Below are 16,713 nucleotides of genomic sequence, written 5' to 3' on the forward strand. Positions count from 1 at the left end.
AATGTTGCATCAGAATTCTGTTTTGTTACTTGATATTGTTGCTTGAGCTAGGATTTTTCAATAAAAAATTATTTAGTTATTTCAGTCAAACAAGACCTGAGGGAAATGATATAAAACTAACCTAACTTTTAATCTTGATAAACAAAAAAATCTCTACTAGTCACGGTTGAAAAAAAAATGGAAGTTTAAACAAAGCACACGCAGTTCAGGGCTTGAATACCTGAAACACCTTAATACCCAACTGTTCTCTCTCATGCATTTGAAGATTAACACATTCACATTATGAAGGTAAGAAATTTTCAACTCAGCTGCAGCTTATTCTGAATAAACATTTAGTAACACATGGAGCTTTCTTTTTATTTCCAGGTATAGAAATAAAAAAGTATATTTCTGTTTTATTTCCAGGTACATAAACAGCACTTGAACTGATCCATTAAGTTATATAAACTCCTAAGATAACCAGTAGCCAGCTATGTCTTTCTAGCACCAGAAAATCTGCTACTTAAAACTTGGACAGAGACTAGGAATATTGTGTCAGCGATAAACATTCACACAAAAATATTTTTTCAGCTATGAAAACACATCTTCATTCAAGGAAAGCAGGCATATCTACCTGTTACAGATGGGAAATAAATCCCTACAAGCATTGTGAAGTAGGTCATGATGTCTGTAAAAACATAAGGGCGTCCACCAATTTTCATGTCTTCTGATCCAGAAACTGATGACTGATCTTTTTTCTCAACTATTGATCCTTTTTCTGAATAGGCACTCCACAGATTATCTACAAGGGGAAAAAACAATAGCAACTGTCAACTCTGTTTCATAATATTAAATACTGAGAATGAAATACCATCATAAATTAGATGACTTTTCTTACACAAAAGTCATGATGCTTCCCAAAACTCCCTTATGAAATGAAGAACGCAGAATCAATAACATCAATATCAGTTGTAATTTGTAGACATTTCCACTGTATGCCAGTAGAGATGCAGTGGTGTATGGGATGCGTCATACAAGATTTTCTCTTCCATTAAAGATTTAGTTATAGAATTAAATTCTAATACACTTCTAGAACATCCACTTACATTGCACAAACATAAGGGTGTATGATCAACTATAGTAGTCAAAAAAAAAAGAAAAGTATAGCAGTGAAAAAAGAAATATTTGCAGATTCAGGCAATCTTAGCATACATCTACATTTCTTGTTCTTAATTTTTGAGGAACAGGTAAAAAAAAAAATGCTTCTTGGCAGCAACCTGAGTTGACACCTGCTGTACAGTATAATCTGGACAATAGTTCAAGACTTGGCTGCTCATGATTAAGGTATTCCACATGGTCACTAACCAGACTCCAGAAGAGAACAGACAATCAAAGGCGGTTTACTTTGTTTTTGTTGTTTTTTTAAACAAAAATAAAACAACCCCCCCCCCTTTAAAAATAAAAAATAAACAAGAACCATAGCTTTTGAGAGCTTACATTTGGAGAAATTCTAGTTATGCCCCTTAAAACGATGATAAGGACACCTAAACCTGACTTACTTTAAAATAAGATAAGGTTTCCTATCACATGCTAGGAGACAAAACAGATACTCTCCCTGTTAAAGAGAGATTCTATACAAAGGATTTTCCATCACAGAAATAAATACTTCCTATAGACTGCCAGGACAATAGATCTGATGGTCAATTTTCAGTCATCCAGTGCAACTTTCGGGAGCTGAGCATAGCATTCTAAGCCTCCACAATAGCAACATGTTACCTTGAGCACAATACGAAGATTCAGAGTCAGAGGTAATCTAAGTGGCCAAAGATAGAGTGGCTGTACGCAGATTTGGCAAATATTAGAATTAGTATGAAATAACCATAAACAGAAGCATGCATGAGAGAACAATGCAAGAGTAGAATAAAGGTTAAAAAGAAAGGTAAATATGAATTGCTACAGTGCAGCTATGTGTTCTTTCATTCAAATGAAGAAGAACAAATTGATGTAAAGATGAAGACTGAAGCCACAAAAGAAGAAGTTAAGGAAAACAAGAGAACTGTAAAATTCAGGAATTTCAGCAAGTACTTGAACAGTGACATAAAATGACACAAGATCTCCAAATTAATGTCCAATCCCTCTGAAGTGTATAAAGGAAGTCTAGAAATCACTTTGTCATTGCCAATCAAAATCACTAAACACTTACAGGACTCAACAGCAAGTTTCCTTTGTTCAGTGTGACACAGACATGACACTATCCTGACCACTCCAACAAACATATTTGTATTTGTGGATGTGCACATGCGAGCACAAACAAGAAAAAATAGCTTAGAGATTTTTAATATGTAAATCACTTTCTCCTTTCGTGAGATGTCTCACTGAGCTTGGTTACATTAAGTTCCTATACTCACTGTCCCCAAAGTGATAAACCAAGTGGACTTGAAATTCTGGGTGAAGAAAAAGGGTTACTTTCTGAAAGATGTAAACTTACTGTATACAGATGTCCTGTAAATTGTGGGAGGACTCAGCACACACTTCCTGAGACATCCATCTATGATATCTGAGTATTCCCAGCTACAGCCATAGACACATGGGCATTATCGTCTTTGAATTTGGGTAATTATTCATTCACACTGCTTTTTTTTTCTTGAGTTTTAGGAACTGGGGAAGTAACAGCTTTTTAGAAAGAAAATTGTACGTCAAGAGTATTCTTGATGGAAATATAAGTGAAGGGGATCTATTTAATTTAGCCCACTCAGATTTCCCACGTGTTTTTGATAGATTCCTTGGGTGAAGAACATTAAGACAGTCATGGGACAAGGGGAGAAGTCATCACATGAATAATAAAAATGGTTCAAAGATAGAAAACAGGTAAAATTAAATACAGATTCAGTTTTACAATGCAGGAAAGTCACCAGTGAATTTCCACAAGAAATCATACCAGGATGTAACCAGTGCTTTCCAATGTACTGGACTAGAAAAAGGAGTTAGTTGCAAGATGAGAAAGCTTACCAGTAACACTCAGTTATTCAAGGTGGTGGAAGCAAAAGCCAACTGCGAAGAACTACAGAAAAACCATACCACACTCAATGACTGAGCAGAAATAGATGAGTTTCTTCAACAGGTTAGCAATGAACACTGGTAAGTGTTTCTCTAACATTGAACTTTCAGCAGACTCTGAACAGTTGTTAGAAAACATGGCATTATATGACACTGGAAAAATGAAATACACTTTTATATGGCAGTCCTGGTTCAAAAAAAAAAAGTAAACAGAGTACATCTGGACAGAAGATGGACAGAAGGAAGGAAAGAAAGAAGGAAGAAAAGAAGGGTGGAAGGAAAGAAGGAAGGAAAGAAGGAAAGAAAGACAGACTGCTACAAAAGAGAAACAGTAGTTTGAAGTTCAAATTGTAGCAGAAGTTAGAACACAGGATTGTATCCTGAGCATGCAGGGGGAATGTAAAGCAGCATCAAAAGAAATACTTCTTAAAATATTCAGGAAAAAAATGTATGTGGTAAATTATAAAATGCATGGAATAATAAATCTCAAGTCACATTTCTTGTAACAGTCAAAAAAAGATTTACATTTTGATTCTGAAGAAGTTGAATGATTTTATATACAAATACATTTATATACAAATGTCTCATGTCCAAGTGTTATATTAAAAACTTAAAAAGACTGTTTTTTTCAAAACCCAGAACTGACTTGCCATACAATGTTGGACAAACAACAGACTTCATTCCTCAATGTAGCACTTGTAAATTGGAAAAAGTTCTTCCTCAGGAGAGTTTGAAATAACTATATCTGGTGTAAAAAAAGAGCTAAACATTTCATTTTTTTTTAAAGCTGTAATAAACACTTCACTACTTTTTTGGATAGAACAACAGTTTTTGAACGAGTGCCTATAAAACCCCAGTGATCCCAAATCAAAGCATTTGATACTAAGCTTCCAAAAACAAATGGAAACATTAAAGGAAGCAACACTCCAGGAAGCAGTCTTTCACGGAAACAGATTAGCGCAAAAGACTAGTGACAGGCTAGACCACTATATTACTGAAAAGCTACAGGCCAAATCAGTATTGCCTAAAAATTCAGTGCTTTCTGACTTACCAATTAGAACTCCACTCATTATTCCCGGAATCCCTTGAATTTCTGTTACATTATTGAGACTAAAGTAGTCATCACACGTAGCATTATGTAAAGAGCTATTGCAGAAGAGGCGCCACAAGGTTGTAGTCTTTGTTTCATTATTGCTTTCAGTAAATTTGGCACAGACATCAAAGCTGCGTTTTGACAATGTACGGTTTCCAAGAAGACAGATGCTACCAAAAAAAAACAAACAAACAAAAAAACCACCATGATCCTTCAGCATAGTGTTGTGTGTTAAAATATATTTGTCCATTAAATTTCCTCAGAAATACATTATTTACAATACCCGTGTAATGGGCTATACAACGTCTACTAAAGCAATATATAGTCTCTGCACATAAAACCATCATCAATAATCTTAAAAACACCAAACAAACATTTCAACTTTAAGGCAGCTATTTTACTTTCTGATTTTTTCTTTGGAGTATACAATCAATTTAAGCAGCTTGGCCACCAAATAACAGGAGTGAACAAATCATGATCTCTATAAGAAAGAAGTGAAATTTAGTAATTGGAATATTTAATACAATGACAAGCCTGACAAAGGAAAACTATAAGAAAGATTAAGCAAGTGCTATGCATTTTCCAGCAAACAAATATTTTATGTTAAAAGGCAGGAAATAAGACAGGATGATCAATCAGCAAGATCTAAGAACACTGAACTCCTAGTTCAAATACAAGTATCGTATATGTTCTCCACAGAAATCAATTAAAGCACTTAGAAAACTCAGAATGGTTTGCAAAAAGCGAATAGCTAACAAAGAACATCAAACATCTGGGAACAATCTGTTGTTAAGTCTTTGTTAAGCTACACAAAAAATGTTCTGGAAATATCTCCTCCAGGCTTGTTTAATAAAGTGATACATAAAAATACAGAGAAATTGTCAGAACAGCCAGGGATCAGGTTAGGAAAGCTGAAGTCTTATTAGAATTAAATTTGGCCAGGGACATTAAGGGCAACAAGAAAGGCTCCTATAGGTATACCAGTGATAAAAGGAAGACCAGGGAAAATGTGGGCCATCTCCAGAAGGAAGAACTGGAGAACTGGTTACCCTGAATACGGAGAAGGCTGAGGCACTCAACAACTTTTTTGCCTCTGTCTTCACCAGCAAGAGCTCTAGCCGTATAGCGCAAGTCCCAGAAGGCAAAGGCAGGCACTGGGAGAATGAAGAACCACCCACTGTAGGAGAAGATCAGGTTCAAGACCATCTAAGGAACCTGAAGGTGCACAAGTCCATAGGACCTAATGCGATGCATCCGAGGGTCCTGAGGAAACTGGTGGATGAAGTTGCTAAGCCACTACCATCATATTCGAGAAGTTGTGGCACTCTGGTGAAGTTCCCCGTGACTGGAAGACAGGAAACAACCCCCATTTTACAAAACGGATGAAAGGAAGACCTGAGGAACTACAGGACAGTCAGTCTCACTTTTGTGCCTGGCAAGACCATGGGGGCAGATCCTCCTGCAAACTATGCTAAGGCACGTGGAAAACAAGGAGGTGACTGATGACAGCCAACATGGCTTCACTAAGGGCAGATCATGCCTTACAAATTTGGTGGCCTTCTATGACAGGACGACAGCACTGGTGGATAAGGGAAGAGCAACTGATATCATCTAGCTGGACTCATGCAAAACATTTGACACTGTCTGGCATGATATTCTTGTCTCCAAACTGGAGAGACATGGATTTGACAGACAGACCACTCAACAGTTAAGGAATTGGCTGGATGGTTGCGCTCAAAAAGTCAGTCAATAGCTCAATGTCCAAGTGGAGATAGTAACCAGTGGTGTTTCTCAGGGGTCAGTATTGGGACTGGCTCTTTTTAACAACTTTGTCCCTGACATGGACAGTAGGATTGAGTGCACCATCAGCAGATCACCAAGTTGTGTGGTGTAGTCACTGTGCTGGAGGGAAGGAATGCCATCCAGAGGGACCTAGACAAGTTTGACAGGTGGGCCCATGTGAACATCAGAAGTTCATCAAGGCTGAGTGCAGGGGCCTGCACCTGGGTCAGGGTAATCCCCAGCACAAATACAAGCTGGTTGGAGAATGGATTGAAAACAGCTCTGAAGAGATGGACCTGGGGGGGGTGTTGGTTGATGAGAAGGCAATGTGTACTTGCAGGTCAGAAATCCCACCTACATCAAAAAGCCTGGGCTGCATCAAAATAAGCATGGTCAGCAGATTGAGGGAAGTGATTCTCCTCTTCTCTGCTCTTGTGAGACCCTACCTAGAGTACTGCATTCAGCTCTGGGGCCCCCAGTATAAAAAGGACATGGATATATTGGAGCAAGTTCAGAGGAGGGCAACAAGGATGATCAAAAGACTGGAACACCTCTTCTATGAGGACAGGCTGATGGAGTTGGGGTTGTCAGAAGGCTCTGGGAAGGTCTTCCAGTACCTATAAGGGGCCTAGAAGAAAGCAGGAAATTGTATCAGCGATTGTATTAATAGCACAAGAAATAATGGTTTTAAACTAAAACAGTGTAGATTTAGATTAGATATTAGGAATAAGTTATTTACTCAGGGAGTAGAACAGGTTATCCAGAAAAGTTGTGGATGCCCCATCCCTGGAAGTGTTGAAGGCCAGGTTGGATGGGGCTTTGAGCAACCTGGTCTAGTGGAAGGTGTCCCTGCTTGTGGCAGAGGACTTGGAACTAGATGATCTTTAGGATCCCTTCCAACCCAAACCATTCTATGATTATATAACATCTGTAAAGACGGAAAGAGGAGCATCAAGTGAAGCATTCATGTTAGTCAGATAAGCAAAAGTACACATGTAGTACACATCAAGTACTTTTGAAGGAGCTCAGGAAGCTAGTAACAAACAGTAAAAACAACATTTGCCATTAGAACAAGCAAAAAGCATACTAAGTGACAGAATATTTACTTAGTGTAACATCCTGTTTCTGATAGCAGTCAAGAGTAGATGCCTTGTGAAGGGTATAAGAACAAGGGAAGCTTACAGGACACTAGTACAGCTTCAAGGTATGGCATCACTTGGAAGTCAAGCAGATTTCATAGAGAGCCTGCTGCTAAAAAGGATGATTTTGCCATTTTACTTTTTGCTTGCTATGGTATTTGATGAACTATTTAACCTATGGAAACTTCTTCCAGTTTGATTTAGCTGGAAGATCATGATGTAAATTAATGACATACACTATTTCAGCATCTGCACAATGGCTAAACCTAACAGAGATGAAGTGAGGTGATGGATAGCTAAGTGAAAGAGGAATCTGGTAAGCTGTCCAAATGTTAACAAGAGAAGCTAGAAAGACTTTTTTTTCCAAACCAACGCTAACTTGCTGCATGATGGTGAGTTTGGTGACCTGCTCACCGTGCGATCGGCATTAACATAATATGAAACCATGCCTGAGTTTCTTATTTTAAAGCAGACTCTCCAAAATGTGAACAATTGCATTTATAGGAAGAAAACTTTTTTTTTTTTAAACAGTAAATGCTGCTTTAATGTTCAGTTTATGAAGCAACCATGAACACTTCAGAGTACTACAGAATCCAGAACAATCATACAGCACAGGATCAGTTCTACATAATAGATGGCAATTCACTACAGTAGTTCCCAGGCTCTTCCACTAATTTGTTAAGTGGTACCATTGTTTACCCTCCATGCAGGAACAAATGCACAAAAATGTAACTTGCATACTGATAACTGGACACCAGAAAAAATTCTTAGCAAGCTGGCAATGTATAAAATAAGGATGTTGAGGAGCGATATGCCATGTGTGACAACAAAGCTAGATTTTAGTAACAAAAAGGTAGAAAAGTCTTCATATAAAGCAAATGAAATTAACACTGCAAACCTTCTATTTTGAATAGGGTGAAATGGAAACTTTGAAAATTTCATCATCATGACAAAGTTTGAAAATATGTTACCTATGGTTCATAGTTACATTTCTTTGAAGGTTTTATTTTATCCTGTAGATTTAAGTTTTTCATTCATTAGATAAAACAGCTATATTTACTGTCAGCAAGACCACCTTCACGTTTAAGTGTGAATGGAATAATGGCCAGTAATATTAAGTACTAAAGAACTTTTTCCAGAGTATTATGTCTGGTGAACAAAGATTCAAATATGTAGTTCAGACAAGCAAACACATAAGTGCCCAATAAACATATGAATAATAATAATAAACTTATGAACATAAACATAAGAAACCTACCACTAAGGTCAATTGACATACATATTTTTTTAAATAATAACCTATACTACTTAATAATGTCACTTACGGAAAGTCAGGTGGGTCAAAAGCAGTCTTAATAACTCCGGCATATATGGCAATGATGGATAAAATCACACAGGCAAGGAAGACCAGTGCAAGTTTGTTAACGTACTTGACTCCCACAAAAACTACCACAGCCATCAGAATGATAATACATGTTCCATAAACTCTCATGTTATTCAGCATAGCCTCTGTTTCTTCACCACCGTCTTCTGCTTTAAATATAGCAGCACTTGGAGAAATGTAAGTCTGCAGGAAATATGGCAAATTATCATACATATTTTATTACTTCACAATTACTTCACAAACAAGTTCTATCAGATGACAAAAGTGTTTATCAAAGAGCAGAAACAATTATCTCACTTGATCTGGTATAATGAAACTGCAAAAAATTATTTTCAAGATTTTTACTGGTACAGAGACACTGTAGCAGACTCAATTTTAACATACGAGTTTTTAACTATATGCCCCTCCTCCTTTTTAACCCTACCTATTATATAGATTAGTTTGAAGACCTGCATGTACTCAAAGTGACATTATCAGCAAACTGTAAAGTTGAATAATCAGTGACCTATGTAAGGGAAAAAGGAATGGGGGTGGGGATAAGAGGATAAAACAGAGTGTATATGCTGAGAAAGAGGTACTGCTTTTGATCCAGCTTTTCTGCTAAGAACTTCTGCCTCTCATAAATTTGTGTCTCTGCCAGACAAGAAAGCACAAAAAGGAATGGAGGAGGAGGAGCAGCATAACAAACATGTTTCAATACGACAGGTACAGATTCCATACAGAACCTATACTGTAGCCTAGTGTGATTGCTTTTCTTTCTCTTCTAATACCTTTACTTTGGATTTTTTTTGCTAAGTCTTACCAAAATTAGCATAGTTTTTCTTGCAGCTATGTATGTGCAACACAGACACAATTTGTGGGACCATTTTTATTTAGAATGCATTAAGAAAAGGTGACAACAAATATTGTATCTGGTACAAATTAGTAAAGGTCAGTTACTGAACTGTTTTGTTCCTAATTTAAGTGGGAAATAATGGACATCAGTCTTTAACGTGTTTATGTATCGCTGATCAAAGTTTGTTGAACTTCTTCAAATAATCATAAGTATAGTAAGAATATTGACATACCAGAAATATAGCATCAAAGCATTCAAAAACAAACTAGAATACAGTTTAGGCCTTATTATAACTTATTTATGATTGCTGAGTAATGTCTAAATACAGTAATCTCCCACAGTAGCCTGAATACAGCCATGAGACTTAATAGTACTTACCAATAAAATTTCAATGGTACCAAGAATGTACATTGCTCCTGCAAAGGTTGTACCCAAGTAGAAACAAAGTCCCACTGCTCCACCAAACTCTGGTCCTAAGGATCTTGAAATCATGTAGTAAGAACCTCCAGCTGTGAATTTAACCAAAAAGGTTCCAACCTTTCAGATTAGTGATGGCAACAGAGAACAAAAAAAAATGAGTAATTCAATCAACCTAGATACATATTTGGGAAAACTGCATGAACCTCCATTGAAGTGTTCATACCAAACCTGTTTTTTTTTTTAAAAAGCTGAAACTGGCAAATACAGATGTTCACACTTTTTTCCTTTATTACACAAATAATTCAACATATATCAAATAGCAGCAATAGAAGTCTTGCTGCGTTTTACTGTTTTCTTCACTGATCCCTATTGATACCCGGTCGTCAAGATGATAGCTCTGGTGCTGGCTCAGTCCACAGTGCAGTGGTTGATCATGACAGTCAGGACCGTATAACCACCAGCACAACCAAGAAAAGGCAACAGGTGATATCTGCAGGGGACTCTTCTGAGAGGTACAGAGGCACCCATTTAATGACCTGACCCACTCTCAAGAGGTTTGTTGCCTACCAGGGGGTCACATTAGTGATGTTGTCAAGAGATTACCAACCCTTGCACAGCCTGCAGACTACTATCCACTGCTGTCACTCAATGTGGGCATCAGTGACACTGTCAAGAGCATCCAGAGTGTTTCACGAAGGACTACAGAACCCTTGGAGCATCTGTAAGAGTCTCTGGAACAAAGGTGGCTTTCTCTTCAACCCTACCTGTCAAAGGTAAAAAAATTACCACGGTTGCAGGACTGGTGTTATGGTCTAAAAAGCCAAATTGTTGGCCATGTGACCCTTGGAGACACCTGGTCTACTGGGGACTGGTGGGGTCCAACTGTTGGAGAGTTTCTAAAATATATCAGTATAAAGTATATTTAAAGCTTATCAGTGATAAAAGGAAGACTAGGGAAAATGTGGGCCATCTCCAGAAGGAAGAACTGGAGAACTGGTTACCCTGAATACGGAGAAGGCTGAGGCACTCAACAACTTTTTTGCCTCTGTCTTCACCAGCAAGAGCTCTAGCCGTATAGCGCAAGTCCCAGAAGGCAAAGGCAGGCACTGGGAGAATGAAGAACCACCCACTGTAGGAGAAGATCAGGTTCAAGACCATCTAAGGAACCTGAAGGTGCACAAGTCCATAGGACCTAATGCGATGCATCCAAGGGTCCTGAGGAAACTGGTGGATGAAGTTGCTAAGCCACTACCATCATATTCGAGAAGTTGTGGCACTCTGGTGAAGTTCCCCGTGACTGGAAGACAGGAAACAACCCCCATTTTACAAAACGGATGAAAGGAAGACCTGAGGAACTACAGGACAGTCAGTCTCACTTTTGTGCCTGGCAAGACCATGGGGGCAGATCCTCCTGCAAACTATGCTAAGGCACGTGGAAAACAAGGAGGTGACTGATGACAGCCAACATGGCTTCACTAAGGGCAGATCATGCCTTACAAATTTGGTGGCCTTCTATGACAGGACGACAGCACTGGTGGATAAGGGAAGAGCAACTGATATCATCTAGCTGGACTCATGCAAAACATTTGACACTGTCTGGCATGATATTCTTGTCTCCAAACTGGAGAGACATGGATTTGACAGACAGACCACTCAACAGTTAAGGAATTGGCTGGATGGTTGCGCTCAAAAGAGTTGCAGTCAATAGTTCTACGTCCAGGTTGGGACCAGGGATGATGGCGGTGGCAGCAAGGGGCTGGCGGCAGTGCTTTAATAGCTGTGTGCTACTGTTGCACCAGGTGGCCAGGCACCTGTACAGCAAGGATAAAGGTGGTATTCTGCAGCATCTGGATAGGACTGTCCTGAGCAGCTGCAGCGATCACCTTGAGGTCCCAGGGAGAAGGATTTCTACAGGGTTTATGATGCAGACTGTTATGACAGCTTTCATCTGGAGCTGCAAAAATATCTTCCAAATAATTCGATATCTGGTCACCACCTACTGCACCAAATGATATCTAAAACCAGAAGTTATGACCTGGAAGTTTTACAAGCCTTGCATAATGGATGTAAAAATAGGGCAGAAAAATTATGATTGATATGCTTCAGCTGAGAAGATACAGCAGCAGCTCTGCAAGTACTCACTGATGGAAGAGCTTGGCTTTTCAGTACTTGACATGAGGGTTTACCACATCTTCTGACAGCTATGAGACACAAAATCAGCACTACGGAATGAGCTTGATAAAGGAAACAGTAAAGGATGGCATTTCAAAGTTTTTCTACAATGGGTATTGCTTGAGAAAGATGTGATCACTGCCAGCATTCACAAGATGGAAAAAATTTTGAGGTGATTTGAGGGCCAGAAACAACTTTTATGCAAGCTCATTACCGTTTGTTTACAAAGTTTCATGTCAGGCAACACCATGCACTTCAGTGATGACACCTTGGCAGAGAAGAGGGGAGTGCCCAAAGGACTGTTATCAGGCAGAGACATACTTTAGTATAATAATATTCATAAATAATTAATTCTACATAGAATTGAAAATTTGAGGTCTCTAGGGAAGGGCTTTTCCAAATTTTATGCACTTCACAAAAAGGCATACTCTAAGAGGCAACACAGTCAGATCTCAATAAAAGTAGAAAATTTGGAGCAGGACAATTTATGGAAAAGCAGCACTTGCACGAACACAGGAGCACCTGAACAGAAATGTTATACCCCAACTGGAAAAAGTTTTGTCACCTGCCAGCGGAGATCAAGGAAAGCACAAATGTAGAAGTCCAAACGATAGATTTTGCTCATGTGTTTCCTAGCAACAAAACAGATGAGGGCTACATTTATGACCTGTAAAATTTGATTACTGTACTTCGAAATATTTTGGATAACTAAATTCTTTGTTACGGTTTTTACTGGGGGCCAAAGATAACCAAGAGCAACAACATGATGAATTTCTGCACTTGTAAGGCTGCATAGCTGGGTTTGCATTGTTCTACTATATTTTATTTGTCTTTGTACTTTTGGTAGAAGGGTTTACCTTTTTATAGTCTCACTCACGAAAATAATTGGTTGTTAATTGGGGAGTACAAAAGGGTGAAGACCCTTGAGATAAACAGGACAGGTAAATTAGTAGGATGAAGTGTATATGGTTGGCTTAAATCCAAGGAGTACTGTTGTACAATAAGCAGGGGTTGTGTTACTACCGATAACAACTTTAGCTTAGATAACATTTGCTCACTTAGCCTTGATACTGGGCCATATCTCCGTTAACAGGATTTTAGAAAATGGACTGAAAACTGTGAAGTACAGGACTGATGTCCTCAGTACACTGCCCTCTTGCATTTACTGTATTTGAATAACTGGAGTTAACCTTACTTTGAGGGAAATCCCATTTAGATTCAGACATCTAACCTGGGAACCAGCGTACCGAGAAGTGCTTCTCCATATAATGGGGTGATATTGTTCTTCTAACGCTGGTGTGGGTGCTTCCGCTCTTGGTGGTTATCCATAGCCAGATGTTCGTTGCAGACAAGCTGCAATGTAATTTGTACTGAGATGCTACAGAAATGCTAGACTAAAATGTGGTAACAGGTTTAAACTATACAACTGCTACAGAAACTATTTGCTTCTGAGAAACAGTAAAAAAATTTAGACATTCTATGAACTAATTCAGAATAGGAGATTAAGTCAAACTGTTAATGGAACTTATGATGTTGTGACTAAGGGAAATGTTTCACTCTTTTGTTCTGAAGGCCATTCTCCAAAAGACAGTGCTTTTAAAAGCAAGCTAATTGAATGGGGAGACAACGAATTTTGAGTAAGCATGTAGGGATTTCCTCAAGCTGCTTGCCACTTGAATTTCTGCAAGAAGCGTTTCAGATTTCCTCTGCCATGGAGCACCAACTGGAAGCAAACAGCAACACAGATGAAGGACCCTTTGCTGCAAAGATCCAGTTCAGTCCAGCAGCAACCAGACAAACCTCCAATGGTTTTGATGAAGTCATGGTCTGTGAACCTGGGCTAAAGCTTTTTTTTTTTTTTTAATTAACACACAGGCAAAGTGTATGATTTGAAAATTATCACAGGAAAAATTAAGATTTTCATATGGAATACTTGAGATTGGGATGATTGTGCGTCTCCTCTGTATGTTGTGTATGTGGCTCTCCTAACGTGCATATATGTTGTGACTTTTGTATAGCTGACTAGAGTGAGATATATAAAGTAAGCTTTTAATGCTTTAAGCAAGCCCTATAAGTAAAACTTTTTAGAATGGATTTGGTCATTAGAAATATACATCTTCTAAGTATGGACTTAATGTGACATTGTGGCCTTCCTGCTTTCTCTGTATGATGTTTAGCACTATGCACTCAGTCACAGAATCATTTAGGTTGGAAGAGACCTCCAAGATCACCTAGTCCAACCTCTGACCTAACACTAACAAATCCTCCACTAAACCATATCACTAAGCTCTACATCTAAATGTCTTTTAAAGACCTCCAGGGATGGTGACTCAACCACTTCCCTGGGAAGCCCATTCCAACCCCTAACAACCCTTTCAGTAAAGAAGTTCTTCCTAACATCCAACTTAAACCTCCCCCGGCACAACTCTAGCCCATTCCCCCTTGTCCTGTCACCAGGCATGTGGGAGAATAGACCAACCCCCACCTCGCTACAGCCTCCTTTAAGGTACCTCTAGAGTGCAATAAGGTCACCCCTGAGCCTCCTCTTCTCCAGGCTGAACAATTCCAGCTCCCTCAGCCGCTCCTCGTAAGACTTGTTCTCCAGACCCCTCACCAGCCTCATTGCCCTTCTCTGGACTCGCTCAAGAACCTCAACGTCCTTCCTGTAGCGAGAGGCCCAAAACTGAACACAGTACTCAAGGTGCGGCCTCACCAGAGCCGAGTACAGGGCGACAATCACTTCCCTAGACCTGCTGGCCACACTGTTTCTTATACAAGCCAGGATGCTGTTGGCCTTCTTGGCCACCTGAGCACACTGCTGGCTCATATTCAGCTGACTATCAACCAATACTCCCAGGTCCTTCTCTGCCAGGCAGCTTTCTAACCACTCATCTCCCAGCCTGTAGCACTGCTTGGGGTTGTTGTGCCCCAGGTGCAGGACCCGGCACTTGGCCTTGTTGAACTTCATGGAGTTGGCCTCAGCCCATCGGTCCAGCCTATCCAGATCCTCCTGTAGAGCCTTCCTACCCTCGAGCAGATTGACACATGCACCTAACTTGGTGTCATCTGCAAACTTACTGAGGGTGCACTCGATCCCCTCATCCAGATCATCGATAAAGATACTGAAGAGAACTGGCCCCAGTACTGAGCCCTAGGGGACTCCACTAGTGACCGGCCTCCAGCTAGATTTAACTCCTTTCACCATGACTCTTTGGGGCCGGCTATCCAGCCAGTTTCTAACCCAACGAAGCGTATGCCAGTCCAAGCCATGAGCAGCCAGTTTCTTGAGGAGAATGCTGTGGGAAACAGCGTCAAAAGCCTTACTGAAGTCAAGGTAGACCACATCCACAGCCTTTCCCTCATCCACCCAGCGTGTCACTTTGTCATAGGAGATCAGGTTCGTCAAGCAGGACCTGCCTTTCATAAACCCATGCTGACTGGGCCTGATCGCCTGGTTGCCCTGCAAGTGCCGCGTGATGACCCTCAAGATAATCTGCTCCATGAGCTTCCCTGGCACTGACGTCAAACTAACAGGCCTATAGTTTCCCGGGTCTACCTTCCGGCCCTTCTTGTAGATGGGCGTCACATTTGCTAGCTGCCAGTCGACTGGGACCTCCCCTGATAGCCAGGACTGCTGATAAATGATGGAAAGCTGCTTGGTCAACTCTTCCACCAGTTCTCTCAGTACCCTCGGGTGGATCCCATCCGGCCCCATTGACTTGCGTACATCCAAGTGCTGTAGCAGGTCGCCAACCATTTCCTTGTGGATTGTGAGGGCCACATTCTGCTCCCCATCCCCTTCCACCAGCTCAGGGTACTGGGTATCCAGAGAACAACTGGTCTTGCCCCTAAAGACTGAGGCAAAGAAGGCATTAAGCACCTCTGCCTTTTCCTCATCTCTCAACACCATGTTTCCCCCTGCATCCAGTAAAGGATGGAGATTCTCCTCAGTCCTCCTTCTTGTGTTAATGTATTTATAAAAACATTTTTTGTTTTCTTTTACAGCAGTAGCCAGACTGAGCTCCAGATGAGCTTTGGCTTTTCTAATTTTGTCCCTGCACAGCTTTACAACATCCTTAGAGTCCTCCTGAGTGGCCCGCCCTCTTTTCCGAAGGGCATAAACTCTTTTTTTTCCCCTAAGCTCTAGCCACAACCCTCCGTACAGCCAGGCCAGTCTTCTTCCGCACCAGCTTGTCTTTGGGCACATAGGGACAGACCACTCCTGAGCCATTAAGATTTCCTTCTTGAAGAGTGCCCAGACTTCCTGGACTCCTCTGCCCTTCAGAACTGCCTCCCAAGGGACTCTGCCAACCAGTGTCCTGAACAGCTAAAAGTCAGCCCCCCGGAAGTCCAAGACAGCAGTTTAACTGAACCCCCTCCTGACTTTGCCAAGAATAGAGAACTCTACCATTTCGTGGTCACTCTGCCCAAAACGGCTCCCAACCACCACATCTCCCACCAGTCCTTCCCTGTTTGTGAACAGAAGGTCCAGTGGGGCACCTCCCCTGGTAGGCTCACTAACCAGCTGCGTCAGGAAGCTATCTTCCATGCTCTCCAGAAATCTCCTAAACTGCTTCCTCTGAGCCGTATTGTATTTCCAGCATATATCTGGGAAGTTGAAATCCCCCACAAGAACAAGTGCTGGTGATTTTGCGACTTTTGCCAGCTGCCTGTAGAATTCCTCTTCTGTCTCCTCATCCTGGTTTGAGGATCTACAACAGGCCCCCACCAGGATGCTTGCCTTGTTGGCCTTCCTGCTGATCCTAACCCATAGAGCCTCAACCTTATCATTCCCAGTCTTGAGTTCCACAACATCAAAACACTCTCTAATATAGAGAGCCACACCACCACC

General features: G+C 40.5%; 1 protein-coding gene and 1 pseudogene across 2 annotated transcripts in view; one reads left to right on the plus strand and one right to left on the minus strand.

Moving 5' to 3' along the window:
• Positions 1 to 16,713, minus strand: part of LOC118250902 (solute carrier family 12 member 7-like) — a 79,703-nt gene that overhangs the window by 34,064 nt on the left and 28,926 nt on the right. For both annotated transcript variants that reach the window (XM_035552487.2, XM_035552486.2), the window contains exons 6-9: positions 9,648 to 9,778; positions 8,376 to 8,617; positions 4,088 to 4,299; positions 614 to 781 (exon numbers count right to left, since the gene is read on the minus strand). In XM_035552487.2, coding sequence (XP_035408380.1) covers positions 614 to 781; positions 4,088 to 4,299; positions 8,376 to 8,617; positions 9,648 to 9,778 — 753 coding nt within the window. The remainder of the gene's footprint in view (positions 1 to 613; positions 782 to 4,087; positions 4,300 to 8,375; positions 8,618 to 9,647; positions 9,779 to 16,713) is intronic.
• Positions 11,366 to 12,573, plus strand: LOC118250951 (inositol polyphosphate multikinase-like; annotated as a pseudogene).

The sequence above is a fragment of the Cygnus atratus genome, chromosome 2 (genome assembly GCF_013377495.2).
Source record: "Cygnus atratus isolate AKBS03 ecotype Queensland, Australia chromosome 2, CAtr_DNAZoo_HiC_assembly, whole genome shotgun sequence".
In the NCBI taxonomy this organism is placed as follows: Eukaryota; Metazoa; Chordata; class Aves; order Anseriformes; family Anatidae; genus Cygnus; species Cygnus atratus.